Source organism: Halichoerus grypus, chromosome 3, assembly GCF_964656455.1.
Source record: "Halichoerus grypus chromosome 3, mHalGry1.hap1.1, whole genome shotgun sequence".
NCBI lineage: Eukaryota > Metazoa > Chordata > Mammalia > Carnivora > Phocidae > Halichoerus > Halichoerus grypus.
Genome location: NC_135714.1, coordinates 154,246,713 through 154,271,541, shown reverse-complemented (window position 1 = coordinate 154,271,541; position 24,829 = coordinate 154,246,713). Strand labels below are relative to the sequence as shown.

The 24,829-nt window shown below is 45.1% G+C and overlaps 1 protein-coding gene and 1 pseudogene across 3 annotated transcripts in view; both read right to left on the bottom strand.

Annotated features, from left to right (window-relative positions):
• Positions 1 to 24,829, bottom strand: part of KIF13B (kinesin family member 13B) — a 197,645-nt gene that overhangs the window by 5,657 nt on the left and 167,159 nt on the right. The window contains exons 37-40 of one of the 3 annotated variants that reach the window (XM_078069457.1): positions 24,245 to 24,378; positions 6,168 to 6,230; positions 2,192 to 2,537; positions 1,545 to 1,898 (exon numbers count right to left, since the gene is read on the bottom strand). In XM_078069457.1, coding sequence (XP_077925583.1) covers positions 1,681 to 1,898; positions 2,192 to 2,537; positions 6,168 to 6,230; positions 24,245 to 24,378 — 761 coding nt within the window. In that variant the 3' untranslated portion in view covers positions 1,545 to 1,680. Of the gene's footprint in view, positions 1 to 1,537; positions 2,538 to 6,167; positions 6,231 to 24,244; positions 24,379 to 24,829 lie in introns of those variants that run through there. The other 2 variants (XM_036104507.2, XM_036104508.2) reach the window with 2 other exon arrangements.
• On the bottom strand, positions 13,438 to 13,541 carry LOC118543443 (U2 spliceosomal RNA; annotated as a pseudogene).

The window sequence follows — 24,829 nt, the reverse complement described above, 5'->3', positions numbered from 1 at the left end:
TTCTTCATGATACTTATTACTATCAAATTTTAATTAATTGTCTACTTGGCAATTTTCTCCCTCTTAAAATGAAAGTCCAGTGAAACCAGGGACTTTATTTCGCTCCCCAAAGTATCCTTGGGATCCAACATGGTGACTGCTACATGGTAGATGCTTAATACATATTGTTGGATGAACTGATCCATTTGTTAATCCCTGTTCAATTCTTGAATTCAACTGCAGATATAAACTTCTCTCCCAATTCCTCTGCACATAGTAGCAGATACTCCTTCAAAAAATATTCTAGCTACAGGACTCTTCTGGAACCACTTCCAACTTACAGCATTATTCACAATCGCCAAAAAGTGGAAACCACCCACATGTCCACCCACTGACAAATGGATGAACAAAAGGTGCCCCCCCAACAACGGAACAGTATTTGGCCATAAAAAGGAATGAAGTGCTGACCCAGCTTGTAACCGGATCTACCTTGGAAAATCATGCTAAGTGAAAGAAGCCAGTCACAAAAGCCCACATTCTGCCTGATCCCCTTTATGTGGAAGTCCAGATTGAAACATTTCATATACATTTAGAGAGACAAAAAATAGATTATTGGTTACCTAGGGCTTAGGGAGGAGACCGCCTTACAAATGGACATGTGGCTTTTTTGTGGGGGAGGATTGATAAACCTATTCTAAAAGTAGACTGTGGTAATGGTTGCACAATTCGGTAAATATACTCAGAACCATTAAACTGTACACTTCTAACAGGTAGACTTTACAGTATGTGAATTGGTATCACAATAAAGCTGTGTTAAAAAAAAAACATCTGGGGATGCCTGGTGCCTCAGCTGACTGAGCATCTGACTTCTGCTCAAGTCATGATCTCAGGATCCCAGGATCGAGCTCCATGTAGGGCTCCTTGCTCAGTGGGGAGTCTGCTTCTAACTCTGCCTGCCGCTCCCCCTGCTCGTGCTCTCCCTCTTAAGTAAATAAATAAATAAATAAATAAATAAATAAATACAAACATCTGAAGGACCAAGTAATTCCTTAAGTTGTGCCCCTGGTTTTTCGGAAAATGGTGATCCAGTCGCTTGTAAGATGTGCCGTTCTACAATGACACTTAAGAGACTGGTGAGCCTGGAATGCACCTTAGATCACCCCGCCTTCTGTTCTCCCGCCCAGGCGTCCAAGCACCCCCACAGGCATGTGTCTGCAACCCGAGCAGACCGGCACAGAGCTACTGTCAGACTGTTACAGTTCAAGAGCAGAGGCCTCTGTGACTTTAAAAAAAAAAAAAAAAAAAAAAGGTCCTTAATTTCATTACCAAATTGATAGTGGCTTTCAATTAATGTCTTAGGTTTCCGAAAAATGTAGATTAAACAAAGAGAAGGCTTAGGAAACTCTTATTCCTGGTTCTGAAAAGTAGTGACCTGAAAAGTAGAGGCTCGGGGAGGTCCAATGATATGCCCAGGGGCACAGAGCAGGTTCCTCTGCCAGCCCGCCCTTGGCTAAGTCACCTGCACGCCGGGAACCAGGCCCCAAGCAGCACCACTCACCTGAAGGTAAGTCCAGCTCCACTCCGATCCACGTCCCCTCCTGAAAGTCGGTGGGCCCGATGTATCTCACGATGCCCATTTTGTTGGTGCCCACGGTGACATATTCTCCCTCTCTGAGCCACTCTGGGACTTCGCTGGCTTCTTCAGAATCGGAGGACACTTCCATTTGTCCCAGGGCGGGTGCCCCCGCCCCGCCGACGCCCAGCGCCCCCGAGGCCAGCAGGTCCTCCTCGGCCGCCAACGGGCAGCTGGGGTCTCCGCCCAGCATGCGCGTGAACGACTTCAGCTCGGAGGTCCGCACCTTCTGGATTCTGAACGGAGACGCAGGAGCAGGGGACGGAGACAGGAGGTCGGGAGGCACCTGTGGTGTGGAGGCGACCAGCTCTGAGCCCGCGGCCGGCTTCGCGCGCTCCTCGGGCCTTCGGAGCCGCGTGGTGGCCGGGGAAACCTCGCCCCCGCCCTGCCGGCTGCGCGATTCCTTCGGGGGGGCGCAAGCGGGGAGAGGAGTCGGGGGTGCGCTCGCGTCTTCCTTCTCCGAGGAAACCGGCTCCTTGGCCTCGCATGCGCCATCGCTGTCGCCCCACGCATCCTGCTTTGCTGGGACCGGCAGCAACAGAAGGCTGCCCTGGCCGTGCCGGCGGGCGGGAAGCTCACCGTCTGCCGCGGGGGCGGTCGGGGGAAGCGGGAACTCCGTCTCCGGGGTGGCCTGGCAGAGGGCCGGCGGGGGCGAGCCGGGGGTCTGCCCGCCCGCTGTCGCCGCGCTGTCCAGGCCAGGGACGAACGCATCGGACAGCGTGGCGGAGGACACGCTGTGGGAAAAGTAGCCGCTAGAGGCCTCGCTCAGGGGGCTGGGCGGCCCCTCCTGCACCTCGGGGGCCTGGGCGCCGGCAGCGGCCGCCTGCGGGGCAGGCGCCTTGGTCGGTCTGTCGTAGAGCTTCAGGGGGGCCGCGTGCGCAGTCACATCGGGGGCCGCACTTATCCCCACGCTCTCTCGGTGAGCCTGGAGCAGGGAAGGGCGCAAGGAGAACTGGTTAAAACTCCAAGTTTGCTGCTCATTCCCAAAAGAACTGCGACAGATTTCATCGGCTGAAACATGACGGCTCGCAGGGTGGGAAGCCGCTGCTGTGCACTAGGGCGGACCCCGTGTCCCTATCTGTGCCACCACTTCGTCCATGTGACCCCAGCTTTCCGCGCACCAAATGCCGAGGAGCCCACTATGGGCCAGGCGGGCGCTGAGAGCACAGCGGGCGGCCGCCGGCCTGCCCCTTCCATCTCCTGGCCTTCTGTATACATTCCGAGTCTAACCGCTGCCTGGGATAGCCTGACTTACCCTAAGAAATATATATTCGGCCTTCATCCTGTTTCTGCCCCAGAGCTCCTGAAACCCTTGGGAGTTTCCTACGTCTTAAGAACAATAAAGGTGTCTTGATATTCGTAACAAGCCCCCTGCAACCACACCTGAGGTCACATTAAGGTGGTGACTCTGGGGCAGCACCTCAGGATGGGGGCTGGGTGCCAGGGGAACCCACCTTGTGATTAGTGCGTCAGCTGCACGGCCTCCGGGGCAGAGAGCGGGGCTGCAGTGACTTAATCACTAATTGCCAATGATTTAATCAATAGTGCCTGTGTAACAAGGCCTCCATAACAACCTGGAAGGACAGGCTTCTGGAAGCTGCCAGGCTGGTGAACACGCAGAGGTGTGGGAACAGCGGGGTACCCAGGAAGGCACTGAACGTCCACACCTTTTCCCCACACCTTGCCCCATGCCTCTCTTCCATTGGCTGTTTCTGAGTCGTATCCCTTGGAATAAACTGGTGATCTAGTGAGTAAAATGGTTCTGTGAAGCATTCTAACAAATTAATCAAACCCAAGTAGGGATCACTGGAACCTCTTATCTACAGCCAGTTGGTCAGAGCACAGGTGACAGACAACCTGGGCTTGCGACTGGCATCCAAAGCGGGGGCAGTCTTGTGGGCCTGAGTGGGTGCTGACGCGGTCTGCGGGTAGACAGTGTCAGAATTGAGTTGACTCGCAGAACATTCAGCTGGTGTGGAACAGCACCTGCTTGGTGGTGGGCCAGAATGCATACTGGATGGCCATGCAGGGTCCATGAGGCCTGACAAGGCAGGAAAAGGCCCTCACCCCAGGGCGCGGCACCCAGTAGGTGCACACTAAATCTCCAGTCCCTCCTTACCCGCCTGCACCCCTGGCCTTGCTGCACTCAGGCTCAGAACCCTGTTCCCATGGAAACAGATCCCCTGCCCACCAGGGACTTCATGGGGAACGGAGAGAATCACTAGAGGCCAGAAGAGCACTTTCTCCTGCAAAGTTGGAAGGAGGATGTCCTTGGCGGATGCACAAGGGACTTAGCATAGCTTCACCAGCCCAGCCACGAACGACGCTCGGGCCTGGTAGCTGACTTGCGGCTCCTGGCGGGGAGTCAGGTGGAAGAAGAGGAGACGGGTGGGCTGCAGGCCGGTCCCATGTCACGGGTCGGGGGCCCTCTGATCCAGGGAGACGCAGGCCGAGCAGCCGCCCGCCCTGCGGTGAAGAGGGGCCGAGCGCGGAAGGAGCCACAGAGGCTGGCCTTCCCCTCTGGGATCACTCGTCTGAGTCACACTGGCAGAGACACACACGCGGCCCCAATCTCCTGGGGAATGATGACAGCCACCGCCCGTCCACATTCTACTGTTTCTGAGGTGCTGCTAAGGTGTTCTTTCATTGACAGCTGAAGCCATTTGAAGAAGGGAGCAGATTATCTTTCTATCCCCGATTCACAATGACAGGGGCAAGAGAGAAGGCAGGAATGGGGAATGGGGTTGGTGCACTGGAGAAGGGTGCTGTTCAGAAAAAGAAATATGTCTTCCAATATTTACGGAAAGATTATTTATATTACAGGAATGGCCATTTTCCATTTGAAATACAGGATTTATTTGAACTGGGAAACAGCTGAGATCTATAAGTCTCTTACAGTTACTTGGCTTAACTCAGAAGTTTGATAAATCATGCATTTTCACGTGAATTGTCATTTATATTCCTGTCTCCAGAGGCCCTCCTTTCCCCACAAGGCACACTTTCAGGGTACGAAATTAACGGCACCTCTTGAGATTAACAGCCCATTTTTGTGATGGATCTCTAGGCTGCAAAATTTACTAAATCCAATAGATCAATAACTGTCACCAGCATAAATACTCTAAAAGATTAGGCAATCCTTCAATCATTTTTCTTTTGCAACTTGTACATGTTTTATTTATTCTTTTCTATTTTATTTTTAATATCACTGACCAGGCAGGGAAGAACATACAAACAAAATTACAAGAGCCTAGGATCTGAACGGGAACTTTGGTTCTGGAATCCTGCGTGCTCCCTATTCCCTTGGTGGGTAATACCCCATCACTGCCACATGGACAGCTGTCTGCTAAGGGCCAGCTATGTCCCGTCCTGAGGAGGTGACAGTCCAGGGAGTGTGCCTTAGATTTCCCTGGTCATTATCCCATTTGCTCCCACATGAATCCCTTGATGTAGGCCAGGAAGTATTACCATATGCATTTTACAACATGGCCCAGCGAGGTTAAAGGGTTTATCCAAAGCTCCAGTAAGTGACAACCAGGGACCAGAGGTCAGATCCACAGTGACAACAGAGACCAAAGGTGGCAGAAGGCGAGCCCTGATTGCACTGTTCTTTCCTGCTGAGCCCGAGCGCAGCCTCAGATTCCTTCCGTGAGAGCACTGCGGGAAGCCGCTCCCACTTGACTGGAGTTTCTGTGTGAGTGGAAACCTATTCCCCAGCCTTGGGTTATTCCCTCACCACTGCCACTCCTAGAGACTGCCGTGAAAGTCTAGCCTTGCAGAAACCACCAGGATGAACAGCGGTGTGGCTGCAGCTGCAGAGGCTGTAGGGGATCTGGTGCCCTCACCAGTAAGAGACTCGGCCTCCCTCTGTCCCAGTGGCCTTGGGGCCCCAGGCCTGCCTCACATGACTCATGGGGGAGCGAGGGGGGCCACGTGAACACCAATAGGTCCTGGATTGGAAAGGGCCTTTCAGAAAGGACTGAATCCCCTTTCAAATTATTTGCCCATTTTTGCTGTTGTTTTAATAAATAAAATTTTCTGATGAAGATACAGCATTTCCTAAGAGAATGAACGCACAGTGGGAGAAAATAGATTTGCTATTCATAAGATGAGAAGTGCTGTTCATCTGTGGGAGATCATAAGAGACTATTTTCTCCCCAGCTTAGCATTAGTCTTTTCACGCTGATATCATGAATCAGAATGAAATGTAAAACTGAGAATTAAGCAAACACTTGGAATAAGGAGATTGTTCTGTTTATAGAAATCGCCTTTGCCTAGCAGTGGGCTATTAAAGCAACAGACTACATTAGCAGTCAAGCACCTAAAAGTTTAGCAATCATATGATTAACAAGTTGAAAATAGAAAAGTGGAACAAGGAAAATATAGAGGGAGAAGACAGTGACCTATATTATAGCTAATTATCAAAACGGGAACGCTAAAATGAAAAACCCACGGGTGTGGACTCAACAGCTACGGCATCAGGGCCACCCCCCACATGTGGGGTGGCTGCCAGTGAAGGCACCCCCCCCCCGACCCCGCCCCCGCCCGTCTGACTCACCTCCCCTGCTCTGGTCGTCCCAGCATCCGCGAGGGCAGCCTGCACCATGATTCGGGGCACGGGCTGAGGAAACAAGTGAACAGGCAGGCGTGAGGGATCAAGAGAAGCAGAACAGAGATAACCAGAGGTTTCCACTGAACAGACTGGAGAGCCCGTCAGGAGGACCCAGTCGAAGTGAACTTCTACAACTTTCGCGAATTCTAACAAGTCACTGCCAAGTAGGCCTGCCAAGGGCTAGCGGCACCACACTACACAGGGAAGTATAAGCAGTAAGGAGCACAGCAAGCGGCTGGTAACCCCAGAAACGTGCTGAAAACAGTAACACACACGGCGTGCTTACACGCGCACAGGCTCTGCGCTCATGTACGGCGCATGTTCGTCAAGGCTGTTCTGCACTACAAGCGTTCTAGGACGCCAGAGAGAAAGGGTTGGAACAGGAAAGACTGGGAAGGGCTTCAGGCAGGAGGTGGGACACAAACGAAGCCTTGATGGCCAAGGAGAACTGGTGCCCGAGCAGGACCAGCGCGTGTCTTCACAGGAAGTGAGGAGTAAGGAGGCCAGTCTGGCTACAGCCCACTTCTGGGGCAGAGCACAGAGCGGGACAGATACATGGAGAGACGCTTTGGTATCCCAATCAAGTAAGGACGAGGACCGCCAGAGATGCCTGAGTGAAAAGAGCAGGAGCTTGAGCTGACGGATCTGGCAGTAGAAGGCAAAGCGACTGGAGAAATATTTAAAGGCTAAGGCAGGCAGATCGCTGAGGAGACTCCAGCAACAGAGCAGATGAGAGGGGGTGAGAGCCTGAATCAATGGCTGTGTAAGCAACAGCACGAGAAGGACGTCATTACTTACGGACATGCGGCTCAAGGAACATTAAAAAAAAAAGAGTGAAAAAATCATTAGCACCAGGATAAGGAAAAGGGAGGTCAGAAGAAGTAGCTGGTAACTGCGAAGGAGAAGAAATCGGGCATCCTTTTAGCGGCTGCTGGGTTTACAACGGCACTGAGATACAGAGACAGACGGGATTCTCTCCAAGAAACCACGAATCCACCACTTCTGCCTTTCTTCCATCAACCAACCTCTGGCTCCTTCTCAGGTCCTCCCGTTCCAGCACCAGAGTCTGGACCTCGCCTCAGGATGCCCAGCTCCCAGAGGATCCTGACAGCACAACCTCACAGGAGGGTCAAAATTGGGTGTCGCGGTTTGTTTTGATGTAGTAGCAGTGTTCTTTATCTTGTTGGATCCAAAAGGAAAAGTCGCTGACCACTCATCTCTTACCTAATCTAAATTGCATAGAGAGGCAGATTTCCTATCTTTCCACTTCCCGTCCTCTGACCCTACGTGCTCCAGGTCCTCCCCGTTCCCACGATGGCTTCTACGCCATCAGGATGCTCCGGACAATTGGCAGGCACTAAGGCCGGATGGCCGAAGACTGGCTTCCTAAGCAGCCCCAACTCTTACTGAAGGGACAAGAGCCCACCTGGGACAAGATGGTGCACTCAGGAGGTTAACCTGAGTTCACAGCACCAGATAAGTCCGCTCTGCTGGCGACCCGGTGGACAGTGACAGTGGAGTTACTCGAGCAAGTATCCTCCACTCCACCTCACAGTCCTTGAATACAGGGGCTGCTGTCTTCCTTTTGTTTTTTTTTGTTTTTGTTTTTGTTTTTTTTTAAGATTTTATTTATTTATTTGACAGAGAGAGAGATAGCGAGAGCAGGAACACAAGCAGGGGGAGTGGGAGAGGGAGAAGCAGGCTTCCCGCCGAGCAGGGAGCCCGATGTGGGACTCGATCCCAGGACCCTGGGATCATGACCTGAGCCGAAGGCAGACGCTTAACGACTGAGCCACCCAGGCGCCCCTGCTGTCTTCCTTTTGGTATTTACTTTCTTCCATAGTATCTGAAGTCCCCCACAGACGGAAAGGTGTTCGCAGCATATTTCCTTCGTAAAGGCAGAAAAAACGTCTCTTAAGCTCAAACCCCAAAATACTTATATTCCTCAGTTAGATCTTCTTGAAAGCAGACAAGATGGGGGTGAAACATTCCCCCATAAAGCATAAACAGGTAAAATCCCACCAAGGGTGGAACATAACCAGCCAGGATGAAGCCTCTCTAAGATGAGAGGACTCTTGCCCTCCTGAACAGAACATGGAAACACAACTTACACTTTCCTCTCGGACTCGGGGAATGAGAAAACTCCAGAAAATGCTTAAAAAAATACCTGTTGCCATGAGTGAAGGGACGAGCCGGTGACACTGTGGCATCAGCGAACCCACGGGCTTCCTGGTACCCAGGGCCCCACGTCACGGCTCCGGGCCGTCACACTGAGACCTCACGTCTCTCCTCACAGGCTTCCCGCCACCGTCAGTCACTCCCATGACCACTTCTTCACCAGCAACATACCTGCCTCGTGAACAGGCCCACCCCGAGGCCACCATTCAGAGGAAGGGGGAAGCAGGACACTGGATGATGACATACATCTGAAACGGCTAAACACAGTGTCGAAAATAAGATGGGATCGGGTCTGAGTGGGTCCTGAGTGTACTGTCAAGTACTTGGAGCACACCTACTGCTCACGTGCTCGTAACTTTGTGGGGCTCCCTCCTTGGGAAGCCAGGTGGTGGCGGCTGCCAGAAACCAACCCTGGCCAAGTGAGCATCAGGTAGATATGTCCCCGACAGAGGACTCTGAAAGGTGCAGGCTGAGAGGATGGGGTAGAGGCATACAACACCGGCTCTGTATTGATTTTTACTGCAGCGAGGTGACAAGCACACAGGATTCACGGTCGTATTCTCTCTACTTTTATGTATTTCAAATTTTTCCATAATACCGTCCTACGTGAAGAAGATAACCAGGACTCATTCAATGTACAAATTCAGTTCAACAAAGACTTGGGTCTCACAGTGTACGAGGCATCGCAACAGGTGCTGGGAAGAACACAAAGTTCACAAAGTCACAGGCTTTGCTCTCGGCAGACCGGCAAGGACATGTATGCAAATAACTGAAACAGCAAGGAAAATGATAGATACTAGAATGAAAGCTTCAAAAGCAGAGAAGATTCAGAGGAAGGGATGATAAATGAAATAGGCCTAGCATACCCTCCCGGAGGCGATCGCACTTTGAGACAGGCCTTGAAGACTGAGCGGCTTTTCCCGGGGCAGAGGGACACTTCCAACATGAAGAACGACATGGCAAAGGCACGGTGCTCTTTGCGCCTGATGTGTTCCCTCTACTGCCACCTCTGTCCCCAGAAAAGCTACTCAATCTGCCAGGAGGGCTTGGGGAAGACAGAATGATCTAGAGTGACCCGCACCGGGCAGACGGAAGCAGGTTAGGGCCGTGTGCAGGCGGCCTTGTGAGCTTATGGTTGATTTTCACCCACAGTGATGAGCTATCAAAGGTAAATGAATGAGTGGTGATAAGAGCTCCGCTTGGAGACGGTTAACCCTTAAACAGGGGAGATATGAAACTTGGAGAGATCAATGAAGAAGTTGCTTCAACGGTTTGGTGGAGAGCTATTGAGAGCCTGAACCTGGATGGAAAGAGGAAAAGGAAATGAAAAGCTAGAGATAGGAGGGAGAGTCCTGACCACTTGGAAAGAACTGGCTGGGGAGGCTGGGGAAATAGAGTCAAAGATGATGCCCAGGAAGGATGGATGACCGGGAGGAGGGTCACGGTGGTGTTAGCAGAACCCGTGTCCATGCGTGTGTGTGCCCCTGTGCATGGGCCCATGTGCAAGGGTACTGGGACCCAGCCTTGTGTGTTGGGCAATAACCTGTGATGAATTCAGGAGCTTCATTAAGGATACCAAAAATACCTACAAAGTGTACTGAAATCTTAAGTGTGCCATTTGTCCTTCACACCTAAGAGCTCAGATTTCCAAATGTGTATTGTTTGCATTTTAATGCTGTTTTACACATCCTCAGTGCAGGCAGTTGCCTCCTATTTCAGGAGCTCAAAACATTTCAGATCATAAGTTCATTAATCCTTACGACACATCTGGCAACTATTAATAAAAATGACTGTGAAGTCTTTTGCAGCTATAAATATTAAGGAGAAGTCCCACAAGGCAGGCGAATATAAGTATAATTATCTACATCTCACACTACAGACACCAAGGCTCGGAGACATTCACCTAATGGTTACATGCATCCAGGCTGCCCAGTGAGCCGGTGACAGAGACGGCAAAGGACCGACTTCCAAGCACCAACTGAATGTGCAATCATGCCGTCTGCTGAGCATCACTGAAGCTTAGCAGATGAGTGGGTTCCAAGCAAGAGAGCTGCTCAGAAGTATTTCAGGGAAAAGATGAGGGTCACATCTCGTATCACAGCCCGTCATTTTTTAATGCCACATGAATGAAGAAAACAGGGCAGATCAGCTCAGAATTTCAACCAGGCATCGGAGTCACTGGGAGACCCCTCTGCCTCAAAGCATAAAGTTTTAACACCTTGGCAACATGTAAAGGCCCTCACCTCTCCGTGAGGCTGCACCCTTTCCTCGCTTGTGAAGCTAACCCCACTCTGAACTGACCACACTGCTCTGCCGGAGCCTTCCTCGAGCTCTTCCTTTTCCCTAGGGCATCATGTTCTACCTGGTGAGTGCCGACTCATCTGTCTCAGCTTGAGCATGATCTACTCTTCCCGAAACTGCCTTCACCGCGCCAGCCCCAGACATACATATTACAGCATCCGTAACATCACCCTGTTTAGCTCTCTGAAGGGTAGGGATTATGGCTCATTCGTCTCTGTATTCCCGTACATAAAAGAATAACTTCATGTTTGCTGAATGAATAAAAATACGTAAATGAACAAATTAATTACTTAAGTCACATGACAAAGGCCACATTGTACAGTTACAGAGAATTTGGAAAAGAACAGACATTTTTTTTTTTTTTTTTAAAGATTTTATTTATTTATTTTTTAGAGAGCGAGCGAGAGAGAAACAGCATGAGAGGGGAGAGGGCCAGAGGGAGAAGCAGGCTCCCCGCTGAGCCAGGAGCCCAATGTGGGACTCGATCCCAGGACCCTGGGATCATGACCTGAGCCGAAGGCAGACGCTTAACCATCTGAGCCACCCAGGCGCCCAAGAATAGACATTTTGAAATTTGGGCATTGGCGTAGGTAGAGGGGAGAAGAAATATTTTAAAGCAAAAAATATTCACTTCATTTCAAAACACTGAATTTTCTGATGCATTTTTTTGTTTGGAAAATGAACCTTTCCTAATAATCACCCCTCACCCTGAATTTGATAAACTCTCAAATGTCATCTTCCAGTGGTTCCTAAGCAAGTATGATCCTCTAGATCTTTTTTTTTAAGATTTTATTTTTTTTAAGTAATCTCTATACCCAATGTGGGGCACGAACTTACAACCCCAAGATCAAGAGTCACATTCTACCAACTGAGCCAGCCAGGCGCCCCCTTTTTTAAAAATTCTAACCAAGCATAAGAACATGAGATGTACGATTTACCTTTGTTATAAATAACCAGTAGACAACCTTTGGTTTTCATGATGCTAAAGTGAGAAAAATAAATAAACAAAACCAAGCAGGGGGAGTGTATACAAACAAAATACTTCCCAATCTTCGAATATATTCTGATAAAAGTAATAAACAATGGACAAAAACAGACACGTACAATTACCTAAAGATCAAGACTCAGCAATACCCTAATCAATATAAACATACTTTTTAAAGGTTATGTTAATCAGAGGCAGGGCGGTTAGGCTGCAAGGGGCACTGCGAAGTCACAGGACGAAAGCTGGAGGAAGCACCCAAGCGCTGGTCCAGACAGACACAGCAGCTGCCTGCAGGATCTGGTCCCCACAGGCGGTCCCCACTCACGGAGGAGGCTCAGGATTTACACTCTGGTTTTCCAGGGTGATCTGGCGAAGAGTGTGTTAGCCATGATGACGCCAGCACTTTTGTCCATCTGGCAATTATATTTCTTATTTTAAATGAGTAACACAGCATTCTACCTGACCCATCAGTCGTTTGTCCGTGTAGACCTTATCACCTTGGGGGTTGCACATCTGGAAGGTGGTAATCCAGGACATGTGCATTCGCTAAGCAATGTCACCCAGAGAGGATGACAGGTGGCCACCAGCTGGTCCCTACCAGACACACTTTTATCCTACCTGTCACCTGCCCTTTTCGATCAGTGACCTCAAAGTATCAATGCAGGCATGGAAAGGGGACTTAATTTTTCTGCCCAATATTACAATGCCTCATGAGGTTTGTATATACACTCGAATAGATTCTTTGGGTTTTATCCTCTTCAAATCTACCCTTGAAATTGCAGTCACAAGAGCTTTCTGAAATGCAAATTTGACCATGTCATTCTCCTGCTATAAAGCAATGATTCCCCATTGCCCATAGGTAATTTTTGTTAAAAGATTTTATTTATTTATTTGAGAGAGAGAGAGAGAGGTCAAGCAGGGGGAGGGGCAGAGGGAGAGTGCAGCACGAGGGGAAGCAGACCTCCCCCGGCCAAGCACGGAGCCCAACATGGGCCAGGTCCCAGGACCCCAAGATTGTGACCCAAGTGGAAGTCAGATGCTCAACCGACTGGGCCACCCAGGTGCCCCCATAGATCATTTTTTTAAGAAAGGAATGGGAAAGAAAAGAAAATACAAATAGGTCCTACTCAGTGTATTTCCATGTCTTGACCAGTCCAGTCCCTCCTTCAAATACTTTAGATTCATTCATTCTACAAATATAATCACTTGCAATATTTTAATCAGATCCAGTGAAATCTCTTAATATCACAATTGTGCATTCAACTTTGCTTCTTGAATACAAATCTCAGTATGCCATTCACTAGGCTCTGTATCCTTAGACGAGGTGCTTTATCTACCTGAGCCTCATTTTCCTCAGTATCAGAGTATCTAGTACCACCCTCTCCGTGCTGTCCAACATGGTGGCCACCAGCCCCGTGTAACTACTGAGCACTTGAAGTGCAGCTAGCATGGCTGAGGAAGTTAACTTTTAATTTTACCTAATTTTAATGAATAATGTGTAAATTTAAGAATTAAAGTGCCTTTAGGTGTGTTTGGAACACCTTGGGCACAGGGATCTATTGTTTCAACTTTATGACTCCAAATGCAGATCAAGGATTTCTGACAAAAATTTAGCATCCAAATTGAGATGTGCTAGAAGTGTAAACTACACACCTGATTTCAGGAACTTTACAGGAAAGAAAAGAAGGAAATACCTCAGTAATTTTTTTATATTGATTACAGATTGAAATGACAATATTATGACTATACTAAGTAAATTGTATTACTAAAATTAATTTGACCTATTTCTTTTTACTTTTCTAAACTGATAAGAACAGATACTACACTTGATCTTAGCCAAAAGGCCGAGAAGCGATCTTTTTACTTTTTTAAATGTGCCTACCAGAAAATTTAAAATGTCGCGTGTGGCTCACATACTTGTACTGGACAGCGCTGACCTAACTCAGCACCACTGCTGAGCTAATGCATGTAAAGTGCCTGGCACACAGTAAACACTCAGCACATTTGTAAAATCCCATGCTCTTCCTAATCACTGGAATGTTGGGTGTCTTCCAAGATACTTTTAGCTTGGTGTACTATATAAACCCACTTTTAAACAATCAACAATTATATCTGATGTAAAATATAAATCGAAAGATTCTCCTTGTGTTTATCAGCCCCAAAGCCATTCAAGGATATGATATTAATTCCATTTTCTTTCAAATAAAGAACCTTAGGTTTTATTAATTTACTCATTTACAAACACGTATCGGGCGCCTGCTGTATTTCGAAGACTGTCCCAGGATCTGGGAATACAGTGTGAGCAAAACCACACATAGAGTTCCTATGCTCCTCAGAAATAGGCACTCGGGGTCTAGTATCTGATATTCCTATTTAACTAATTATAAAAAACAACTAAAAGGTCCACTCCTTCGATCAATAAGTAAACTGTTTTATCAGTGGGTAAAAGTGAGTAAGACCATCAAAACAGACTTATTTCACTATATTATTTATATATGTGTTAATTCAACTTATTTGAGGTAGCACATATAGAAAATTTCAAATACTAGTACTTCTGGAGTTGTCAGAAAAAATAGTTTCTTATTTTTATAGAACCTAGTTTACTTTTTAAACTTCCACATGATAATTGTTAACACTTACTTAAATATTTACGTGAAAACAACAACTTATGGGGCGCCTGGGTGGCTCAGTTGGTTAAGCGTATGCCTTTGGCTCAGGTCATGATTCTGGGGTCCTGGGATGGAGCCCCACATTGGGATCCCTGCTCAGTGGGGAGTCTGCTTCTCCTTCTCCCTCTGCACCCCCCCCCCCACGCTCATGCTCTCTCCCTTGCTTGCTCTTTCTCAAGTAAATTAATAAAATCTTTTAAAAAACACGTTTTTTAATTTTTATTTTATTTTTAATATTTTATTTATTTATTTGAGAGAGTGGACAGGGAGAAGCAGACTCCCCATGGAGCAGGGAGCCCAACTCGGGGCTCGATCTCAGGACCTCGAGATCATGATCTAAGCCAAAGGCAGATGCTTAACTGAGTGAGCCACCCAGGTGGCCCAAAAAACTTATGGTGTTTTTTTTTAAAAGGATGTAATTTCACTTCATTCGAAATAATGGTTATTAGTTTTTCAAGGTTATTAAAAGACAAAATATTTGTTAATCTTAAAAATTTTAGGAGCACCTGAGTGACTCAATCCAACCCTTGGTTTCGGCTGAGGTCATGATCTCAGGGTCCTGAGATCGAGCCCCAAGTCGGGCTCCATGCTGAGCATGAAGCCTGCTTGGGATTCTCTCTCTCCCTCTCCCCACCCCCCCCACTTGCACACTCTCTCTTAAAAAAAAATTTTTTTTAATAGGGTCTGGGGCGCCTGGGTGGCTCAGTCAGTTGCGTGTCTGCCTTCAGCTTGGGTCATGATCCCGGGGTCCTGGGATCAAGCCCTGCATCAAGCTCCCTGCTCCGCAGGAAGCCTGCTTCTCCCTCTCCCTGCTGCTCCCCTTGCTTGTGCTCTCTCTCTGTCAAATAGATGGATAAAATCTTTAAAAACAAATAGAGTAGGGGCACCTGGGTGGCTCAGTCGGTTAAGCATCTGCCTTCGGCTCAGGTCATGATGCCAGGATCCTGGGATTGAGACCCGCATCGGGCTCCCTGCTCCACGGGAAGCCTGCTTCTCCCTCTCCTCCTGCTTGTGATCTCTCTCGCTATCTCTCTCGAGTAAATAAATAAATAAAATCTTAAAAATAAATAAATAAATAAATAAATAAATAGAATAAAATAAAATAAAATAGGGTCTAAATCTAGACTGTCACCTGTTTGGTATATCAGGTAAGCTAAGAATGGTTTTTACATTTTCAAATTACTAAAATAAAAGAATACTTTGTTACATGAAAAAATGATATAAAATTCAAATTTGGAGGGTTATAAGTAAAATTTTCTTAAAACACATCCAGACTCACTTACTATAAGTATTGTCTACAGCTAGTTTTGACAGGCCTGCAAATCCTAAAATAATACTATATGGCTCTTAACAAAAAAAGTTGGCCAATCTCTGGTCTAGAGGCTCATACAAAAGTGTACAATGACAATTTCTGAAAAATGACTGGCAGACTAAGGTCTCTTCAATCAACTTCTGTACTGCCTCAGAAACTCTCATTTTCACTATTTTTCAGATCAACTACCATGCCTGATTGTGAAGACAACCTTGTCAACTCAGTATCTGTCAATAGAGTACCCACACATTTCTGGGGCAAAGAGAGATGGCAAAACATTATGATTTTGGAAAACTAACAGTAGTAAAAGTGCCTAAGAATTCATTCCTAAAGCAACTGAATGGAAATCATTTGCCTTGAATTAAAAAAAAATTTTTTTTTGAAGTCTGTACTCCAGAAACCCTGTGCAAACTTGCCTTTGTTAACTCAGGAACAAGTGAATGTAGCATAACATATACAAGTATATTTATTATGTGTGCTACTTACTAAATTACAAGGCGGAAATGCTCATATCATTATTCTTTAAAGAACCTGAACAACTGGGCGCCTGGGTGGCTCAGTTGGTTAAGCGACCGCCTTCAGCTCAGGTCATGATCCTGGAGTCCCTAGATTGAGTCCCGCATCGGGCTCCCTGCTCGGCAGGGAGTCTGCTTCGTCCTCTGACCCTATCCCCTCTCATGTGTTCTCTCTCTCTCATTCTCTCTCTCTCAAATAAATAAATAAAATCTTTAAAAAAAAAAAAGAACCTGAACAATTAAGGAACACTGAAGGCTGGAAGACAAGACATAAACCCTTTTTTCTTATTTTGGTTAGTTATGGTGATGAACCCTTGGTGATGATGACACAAGGATAAGCATTTATATGTTCACTTTACCAAGGGAGTCCAAGCCTGAGCAGCCCTACAACAGCATCTTTGCGCACAAGGGAAGAACTAGTAGTTGGTTTGTTTTTTCCCATTTTATATACGGAAGGATCACTGACATGAAAGATGGAATCGCTGGCCACACAGGCATCTTTTCAATCAGCATCCGAGATGTGCAGGGTGCTGCGCTCTCTCCTCAAGGCTTTGTCCTTCCTCCACAGTGGAAGCAGTGTTGAAAATGGAGAAAAATATCCCTGTGGTTGACGAGACAGTCCCAAGCAAAGTGCAGGACACTGAAAAAGGACAGGCCGTACAACAAGGACAGGCCAGAAATGTGACTGTGCTTTTGATGGCGGAAATTAAAGCTGAGTATTAACTCTTTAATTCTCCAGATGAACCAACAACGCCATTTGGAGTCCCAAAGTTTGAAGGACATAAATAGCTTCATCTGAACACAAACTTCTAGATACATGAAAAACGCTATTATGCCAAATTAATTCAATCTAACTAATTAGAGAGCAGGAAGTTCTTTCAATTATTTTATGTGCTGTCTGAGAAACACACTTGAATATGAGTACAGATTTCATTAATTGCAGTTCATTATTTTCCAGATTAGTTACTAAACTCGCATCAGAAGGTCAAAGACAGCAATTCTGTCAGCTGCCACCTCTTCCGGTGCAGTATCTTTGCATTTCTGGAACTCAGAAATTGATTACAAACAAAAACAAATCTCCATAAAAATGAGAAACATAAATCTTTATGAATATCTTCAAACCAAAACATTCTGTAAGATATAAGAATCTTCGTTTTTAAATCTTCAGAATAAACTGCTAACTTCTACCCTACAAGGAAAGATCCAAAGAGATCTTTCCAAATATTGAAATAGAATGCCAAAAAATAACAGCAGCTTATCTGAAAACCTGCTGACTCCAAAGAACAAGTTAACAGACATTAATCTTTTCGTTAGAGTCTCACCACGGTTATACGTTTGCATCTCTCCATGAGGGAGGGTATCGAACACTCTTGTTTGAAAATGTCAAGGACACACTGATTAAAAGTACTTTTTTGAGAATAATCCTTCCTTCATTACACAACTTCTGCCTCTCTTCCACCTAACAGTGAAAACACAGCAATGACTGGTAGGAACAGGACCTCTCCCATTCCTCAGTTCTTAACCTGGACTATTTTTATATTCTCAAAATCTTATTTTCTGAAAACAGAAGTGGCAAAAATTCCACGGTGTTCTTTTTTCTTAAGAGAGCACCCCGCTATCTCTAAATCATCCTACTTATTCACAGCTGCTACCATTCTCTTTGTTAATTTCATCTCTGTCATTCTCCGCGCCTTCCACCCCCTGCCTTAGCAAGCCGCCCTTATACCGTTCTCCCCGCCTTGGTGCTGCCATCCCTTGAATGCTTATACAATCAGCTCTCTTAGTCATTGTTTGGTCAAGCTATAAATAACTCCTCTAATCCTTCCTCATAAATCATTTCTGACGTTATCCCCTGAAATAAATCCAATTGGTCAGTGGATTTCACATAGTAACATACCCAGAACCAAGTGCAGTAATCTAAATGTGGTCTAATAACACCAAGGGTGGCATTCAGGTAAGTCCGTGGGGGTGTCTTCGATATTGTGACTACTTCAGAGAAGGACTTTAAGCCTCCAAACTAAACAGGGACAGAAATATAAAAAGGGAAGAAGTTTTAGTATCTTTCACCACAGTTCGGTGGGAAATGGAGAGAGAAACAGCTTTACAAATGATAAAAAGATTAAGTTGGGGCAGGGTAGAAAGAAAATGCGCTATCATACATGGTCTATTTGGTTACCATGTACTGTTTCTGTTGATCCTCAAACCATTTGGGGGTTTTTGGGTTTTTTTGTGCTGTTACACATTATATGTCTTCAGCAAGGTTACTATCTATTATCTCTAAGTCTTATGCAATATTAATATCATATTTATTCTTTCCTATACTGTAGAATTGATCCAGATTCCTTTTAGGCATATGCACTGATTTCTATTTTTTCTGGGTTCTCTCTTTGATGTTATTCTATAACACAGTTTTTTAGTCTGGTATTGATTATTTAATGACTATTTATACAGGCCATTGAAATGAGTGCACTAACAAAGCACCAGCAGCAAACAAAACATAGAATCAAAATAGAGAGCAAGCTTCACAGTACTTGTGCATTTCTTTACGCTACTGGTTAAGTCATACCATTAGATACCTCACACAGAGCTATGGCAAAGCCAGGCAGTGAACAGAGTGGTCTAGGAATGCTGGTCAGCATGAATCTGTTTTAGGCTTACAAGATTGGGTACACAAAGAAAGGCCACAGACAGGGTGTCCCTTTATTTCCATAATGTATCTAACAAAGTCTCCCATGAGCTCTTTGCTAGAAAGAGCAAGAAATGTGGACTGGAGGTGGCAGTTACTGAATATGCAGAGCTGAAACGCTGATCTGTCACCCTGTGACTTGAGGAGTAATCTTGAGTTGCCTACGAAAGGGTCCTCTCTCAGGCCCTCTAACGTTCAATATTTTGTTTATGACTCAAGTACAGAGAGACTATGCCCTTAAAAAGTTTGCAGGTGATAGCTAAAACACATGTATTTTTTTACATAATTACTCAAGAAATATCTTGACATTCTAGGAGCATTAAAACAAAACTGAGATGAAAAATTTTAGAAATCAAGCTAAAGTTCCTTATTTAAGTATTTTTACACATCAATTAGACAACATAATAATAAAAGAGAAGAACTGCATTGCCAAGAGTGTAAACAAATAAACAAGCAAATAAACAAGCAAACACAAAAGGGAATGCTAACTGACCAGAGGCACAACAAGCTAATACTGGCCTTTAAAAAAAAGTCCAATCATATGCTACTTTGGTAGAAGTACGTTATTTAGAAGAGGGAGATGATAATTGTACCATTTTCAAGCATGGGCTTGAAAATACTTCTGGGCTCCCCACTCGAAGCAAGACCTGGACAAGACAACTGAAGAATGATGAAGCACTTATTATCTGAGATACAGTGGGCTAATCTATAGCTGTTAAGTCTGGAGAAAACCTCCTCTTCCCCTCCCTCTAACTCCTGGGTAATAGCAGAGGAAACTCTGAGGCAAAGACTGGTTGGAAATAAACTGATCTTTTTCCTGGAGGACTTGGAGGTGCCACAAGGTGGGGCAGGGCAGATCATCAAAAAAAGTAAGACCCTCAACTTTAGGTATCAAATCTGATTTCCAAGTGAATCAGATGGCATTATAGTAAAGACTACTATTTTAAAAAATTGGGGGCAGGGCACCTGGGTAGCTCAGTTGTTAAGCGTCTGCCTTCGGCTCAGGTCATGATCCCAGGGTCCTGGGATCGAGCCCACATCGGGCTCCCTGCTCCTCGGGAAGCCTGCTTCTCCCTCTCCCACTGTCCCTGCTGTGTTCCCTCTCTCGCTGTGTCTCTCTATGTCAAATAAATAAATAAAATCTTAAAAAATAAATGAATAAATAAATAAATAAAAATTTAAAAATTGGGGGTACTAAAAAAAAATCTAACGAATACAGCATTGTTCTTATTGCTGTTATTTTGAAATCCCATTGGCATTACAGTGCTCCTATGAAACACCACTCAGATGGCAACAACTTAAAGCATATTTAAAGTGGCCCTAGTAAGGGAACCTCTATTTGACAATGTCATTTAAAATTATAATTTACTGCTCTTAGAGCTTTACCAGAAATAGTCAATAAAAATGAGATGAACACAAGTGTCTTTGACCAACTAAATCCTAATGATAAGCTTAAGTTGTCCCCCCATTTAGGAATAGTTCTTTAGTGGAACTTGCATCAATCTAGGAAAGGAAGTTCATAATTATGTCTTGATATCGCAAGTACCCACCCAGATCTGATTCTCTCACCTGTAAACTGTAAACACAGTGCTTTATACCACCGGGTGACACTGATACAGACAAACTACCTAATATTATAATCTGAATATATGTCAATGGTCAACCAATACACATTTCGTATCAACTATGCCCCTGCCCTCGAGGATTACATTCTAAAGAGGAGCTAATCAATAAACATATAAACATAACAATAACATCCAATGAAAAGATTAAATATGGGAATAGTACTGATGTGGTGGAAGCTGTTGCTTTAGTTTAATTGGTTGAGGCCACTCTATATGCAAACGTACTTCCTTAGACTGGCCTATCTTGACCATTCTAAATAGCAGACCACTCTACTAGAGACCTGGTAGCCATGCAAAGACTTTATGAAAGAGTATTCCAAGTAGAAGGAAAGGCAAAGGCAAAAAATTCTTGAGACCAAAATGAACTTCATGTGTTCGTGAGATAAGAATGAAAAAGGGGTGCCTGGGTGGCTCAGTCAGTTGGGCGTTTGCTTTCGGCTCAGGTCATGATCCCAGAGTCCTGGGATCAAGAGCCCCTCAAGAGTCCCGCATCAGGCCCCCCGCTCAGTGGGGAGCCTGCCTCTCCTTCTCCCTCTGCCCCTCCCTGCCCCCTCCTAGTGTGCTCTCTCTCGATCTCTCTCAAATAAGGAAGGAAGGAAGGAAGGAAGGAAGGAAGGAAGGAAAAGGCCAACATGGCTTAGTATGGTGAACGAAGAGGAAATAAAAGGCATAAAGATTAAAGGTCAGGGGTCCAGGTCATATAGGACACTGTAAGGCACAGTAAGGAATTTAGATTTTATTCAGTGAGAACCAGTGAAGATTTCAAGCCATGAACTAAAGTAAGACTCTGGATGGTCACTTTGGCTACTTCGTGAATAAAAGACTTTTATGAGGCAAAAAGTGTCAGACAGACCTGTATGTAGGCTGCTGTAATCATCTGGGCAAGAGACCAGGGTGGCAAGAATGAATGATGAGAAATGTAGACGACTGGGAGTCACCGGATTAGAAGTAGTACCTATGAAATCTTACTGGTGGACTCTTTGTGAGGTATGAGCAACTGGGTGGATATTTGTGCTACATACTGAGATGGGCATGTATTATTTTAAAATATTTTATTTATTTATTTGAGAGAGAGAGAGAGAAACAGAGAGAGCACAAGCAGGAGGAGGGGCAAAGGGAAAGGGAGAAGAAGACTCCCCACTGAGCAGGGAGCCGGATGTGGGACTGGATCCCAGGACTCTGAGATCATGATCTGAGCTGAAGGCAGATGCCTAACAGACTGAGCCACCCAGGCGCCTGATGGGCATGTATTTTTAAGTATTTTGTGTGTTAGGGGTAAACAGACTTATGAGCTGAAACCAACAGTAATGTTCTGGACTGGTAAAATGTGAATGCTTAATTGATTTACAAGTAGAAAAGCTTAATGGGCATTTAGCTCCATGAGGCCAGAGCTCAGGGGCAAAGTCTGGGCTAGAGATTGAAATATGAACATTGTCAATGCAGAAATAGTTAAAGCCATGGAACTGAATGAGATGACCCATGGAGAGAAGGCCCAGGATGGAGCTCTGGGGCACCTGAATGTTAGCAGCCTGATGGAATAAACAGTCCCAGAAAAGGCAACTGAGAAAGACTGAGTGGTCAGCAGGAGAGAAACCATGCAAATGTCACCACACTGATGCCTAGAGATGAAAGTGTTTCAAGTATGATGTCAAGTCAGAAGAGGACCCTGGAATGGGTGCAGGCAAGATGCAGCTCCCTGGTGGCCTTCAGGGAAGGCCCTTCGGTGGAGTAGGGGTTACAAACCAATTGGACCATTTAGCTCCACCACTGGGCATCTTCATTAAGACCAGCTTTGTATTTATATTTTCATTTATTCATGAAATATGAACTATCTGGGGCCACTTTCTCCAATATCTTTGCTCATATATGCTCAAAAGAAGTAAACCAAATGGACAAATATTGCACAAAAGATCTTCAAAATATCGCAAGATCGCCTTTCTTAAACTGACATTACAAAATGCAGTTATCTGCCATCACTACATTTCTTTCTAACACATGATTATTCCTCTCATATCCAGAAGAACCAATCATTTACCAGCAAAACAGTAAAAACAATTTTTGTAGCAGGTGATCTGACTTGCCATATCAAAAACTCAAAGTAGTTTTTAAAAAACTAACTCTAACTATAGCAGTCTGATTCAGTAACTTCTAATGCCATGCCAATTTCCTTTAACTTCTAGAACTCTGTCTTCACCAAATAGCGACTGAAAAAGGGTGGTTATCCAACTATACGTTTTGATAAAATCACCTTGGGTGCTTATAAACACAGGTTGTAAAGGCACCCCCAAATGGGGTCTGGGTTAGGAGGTCAGGCTGTTATTGTTTTAAAGTTACCTTCTTAAAAAGCCACCATGGAAATTCTGACAGAGAGTCCATGCGTCGTACATTACAAAATAATGACGTGTAAGTTTAGACAGAATAACATATGCAACAGCAAATCCTTGGAAAAATCATTTTTGCCCAAGCCCCAACCAAGTATTAGACTTGCTATTTCTTGTAGCTCTCGTGGTCCTAGATTCTTTGGTAACTGCCAAGTACCCCCCCCTTATGTGCTTAGTTAAATTTAGTTCAAACATCCAAAATCGTGATCTTTATTTTTCTCATACAGTATGTGTCCATGTCTGCTTAAGTACATGTTTATACAATGCTAGATTTAAAATATTATATATCTGTAGAGCAGCCTTACAAAACTAATACCACCACCCTTGAATATGCATTCATAAACTCAGAAAATTCTTTTAAATAGTTAAGGTCTCGGACAAGGACTCACCTGCATTTCTGCAACTTGAATGTTTTCAATGAATGTGGATAAGCTGATGTCAAAAGACCTATTTCAACAACTGAACTTGCACTGTATGTGTTTTTTAAGGAGTATAAATAAATCCTCATTTATCATTTTCTGCTGAATTTACACCTACATAAGGCTGGAAATTACATTTCCAAGAGGCTTCCCATTCACCATTGCATAAGAGCAGTTTCCTGATTATGTGGAAAACCCTTTAAGATTTTCTCTAAAAATTTATTTGAAGGCTGGGCAGAGAGTTTCAAGAAAAGGGAAATAGGGCGCCTGGGTGGCTCAGTTGGTTGAGCGGCTGCCTTCAGCTCAGGTCATGATCCTGGAGTCCCTGGATCGAGTCCCGCATCGGGCTCCCTGCTCGGCGGGGAGTCTGCTTCTCCCTCTGACCCTCCCCCCTCTCATGTACTCGCTCTCTCTCATTCTCTCTCTCAAATAAATAAATAAAAAATCTTTAAAAAAAAAAAAAAAAAGAAAAGGGGAAATAAGACAAGTGATCACGTTTAATATTTTAAATGAAGGAACAGGTAAACCACAGCAGAGGAAAAAGAGGTGGAGAGGGAAGGACAGTGATGATATGAAATTGTTTGAAATAAGAAACGAAATCAAGAATTAAAAATAGAATTACATTTTCTGTTTGGCAATACACAAACAACGCTAAGTGCACTTCATAAATTTTACTATTGTTGCTCTAAGTAATATTACCATAAATCACATTAGCAGTGTACTCGGCATTTTTTAAAAGCAAAAAGGATTGAGACCATCAATAAGTTTCAACAGCTCTGTTACCTCTGAAAAGGGTGGAGGAGAAATGATCACAAGCTTTCAGTGGACCTAAAAGCCCAGGTCCAAGGCCCCCCACCCCTGCTACCCCTCTCCCTCCAGTGTCATTGCAACACAGAGCATCATTCTGCCAGGAATTAGAAACTGTTCACTGTTGCTTTCCTGATGCTCTTACCTGATGTGCGAGGGGAGAAGGCTGTTTGCCCCTTTTCTCATCGCGGACAGGGAAAAGAGACTTCAAGAGCTTTGGCATCTGTGGCACAAAGGATTTTACTGGATTCAAGTAGGAGGCCGCAAGGCTACTAAGTCCTGTCAACAATATTGAAAGGAAAAGAGATCAAATGGAAACAACAATGTAGACATTTTCTCTCCCATAAATTTGCCAAATTTCATTTGTAGTGAATCTAATAATATAAATTCTTTTTTTTTTAAAGATTTTTAAAAATTTATTTATTTGACAGAGAGATAGCACAAGTAGGCAGAGCGGCAGGCAGAGGGAAAGGGAGAAGCAGGCTCTCCGCCGAGCAGGGAGCCCAATGTGGGGCTCAATCCCAGCAGCCTGGGATCACGACCTGAGCTGAAGGCAGACACCCAACCAACTGAGCCACCCAGGCACCCCTAATAATATAAATTCTTAAAAAGTACCCTTAAAAAATGTTAGAAAAACATAGTATTATCATAGCTACCCTCAAACACAATGTTGTTTCCTTTTTCCAATTAAATAACAGCAATTAGGGTATTTCTAAAACATTCTAATATC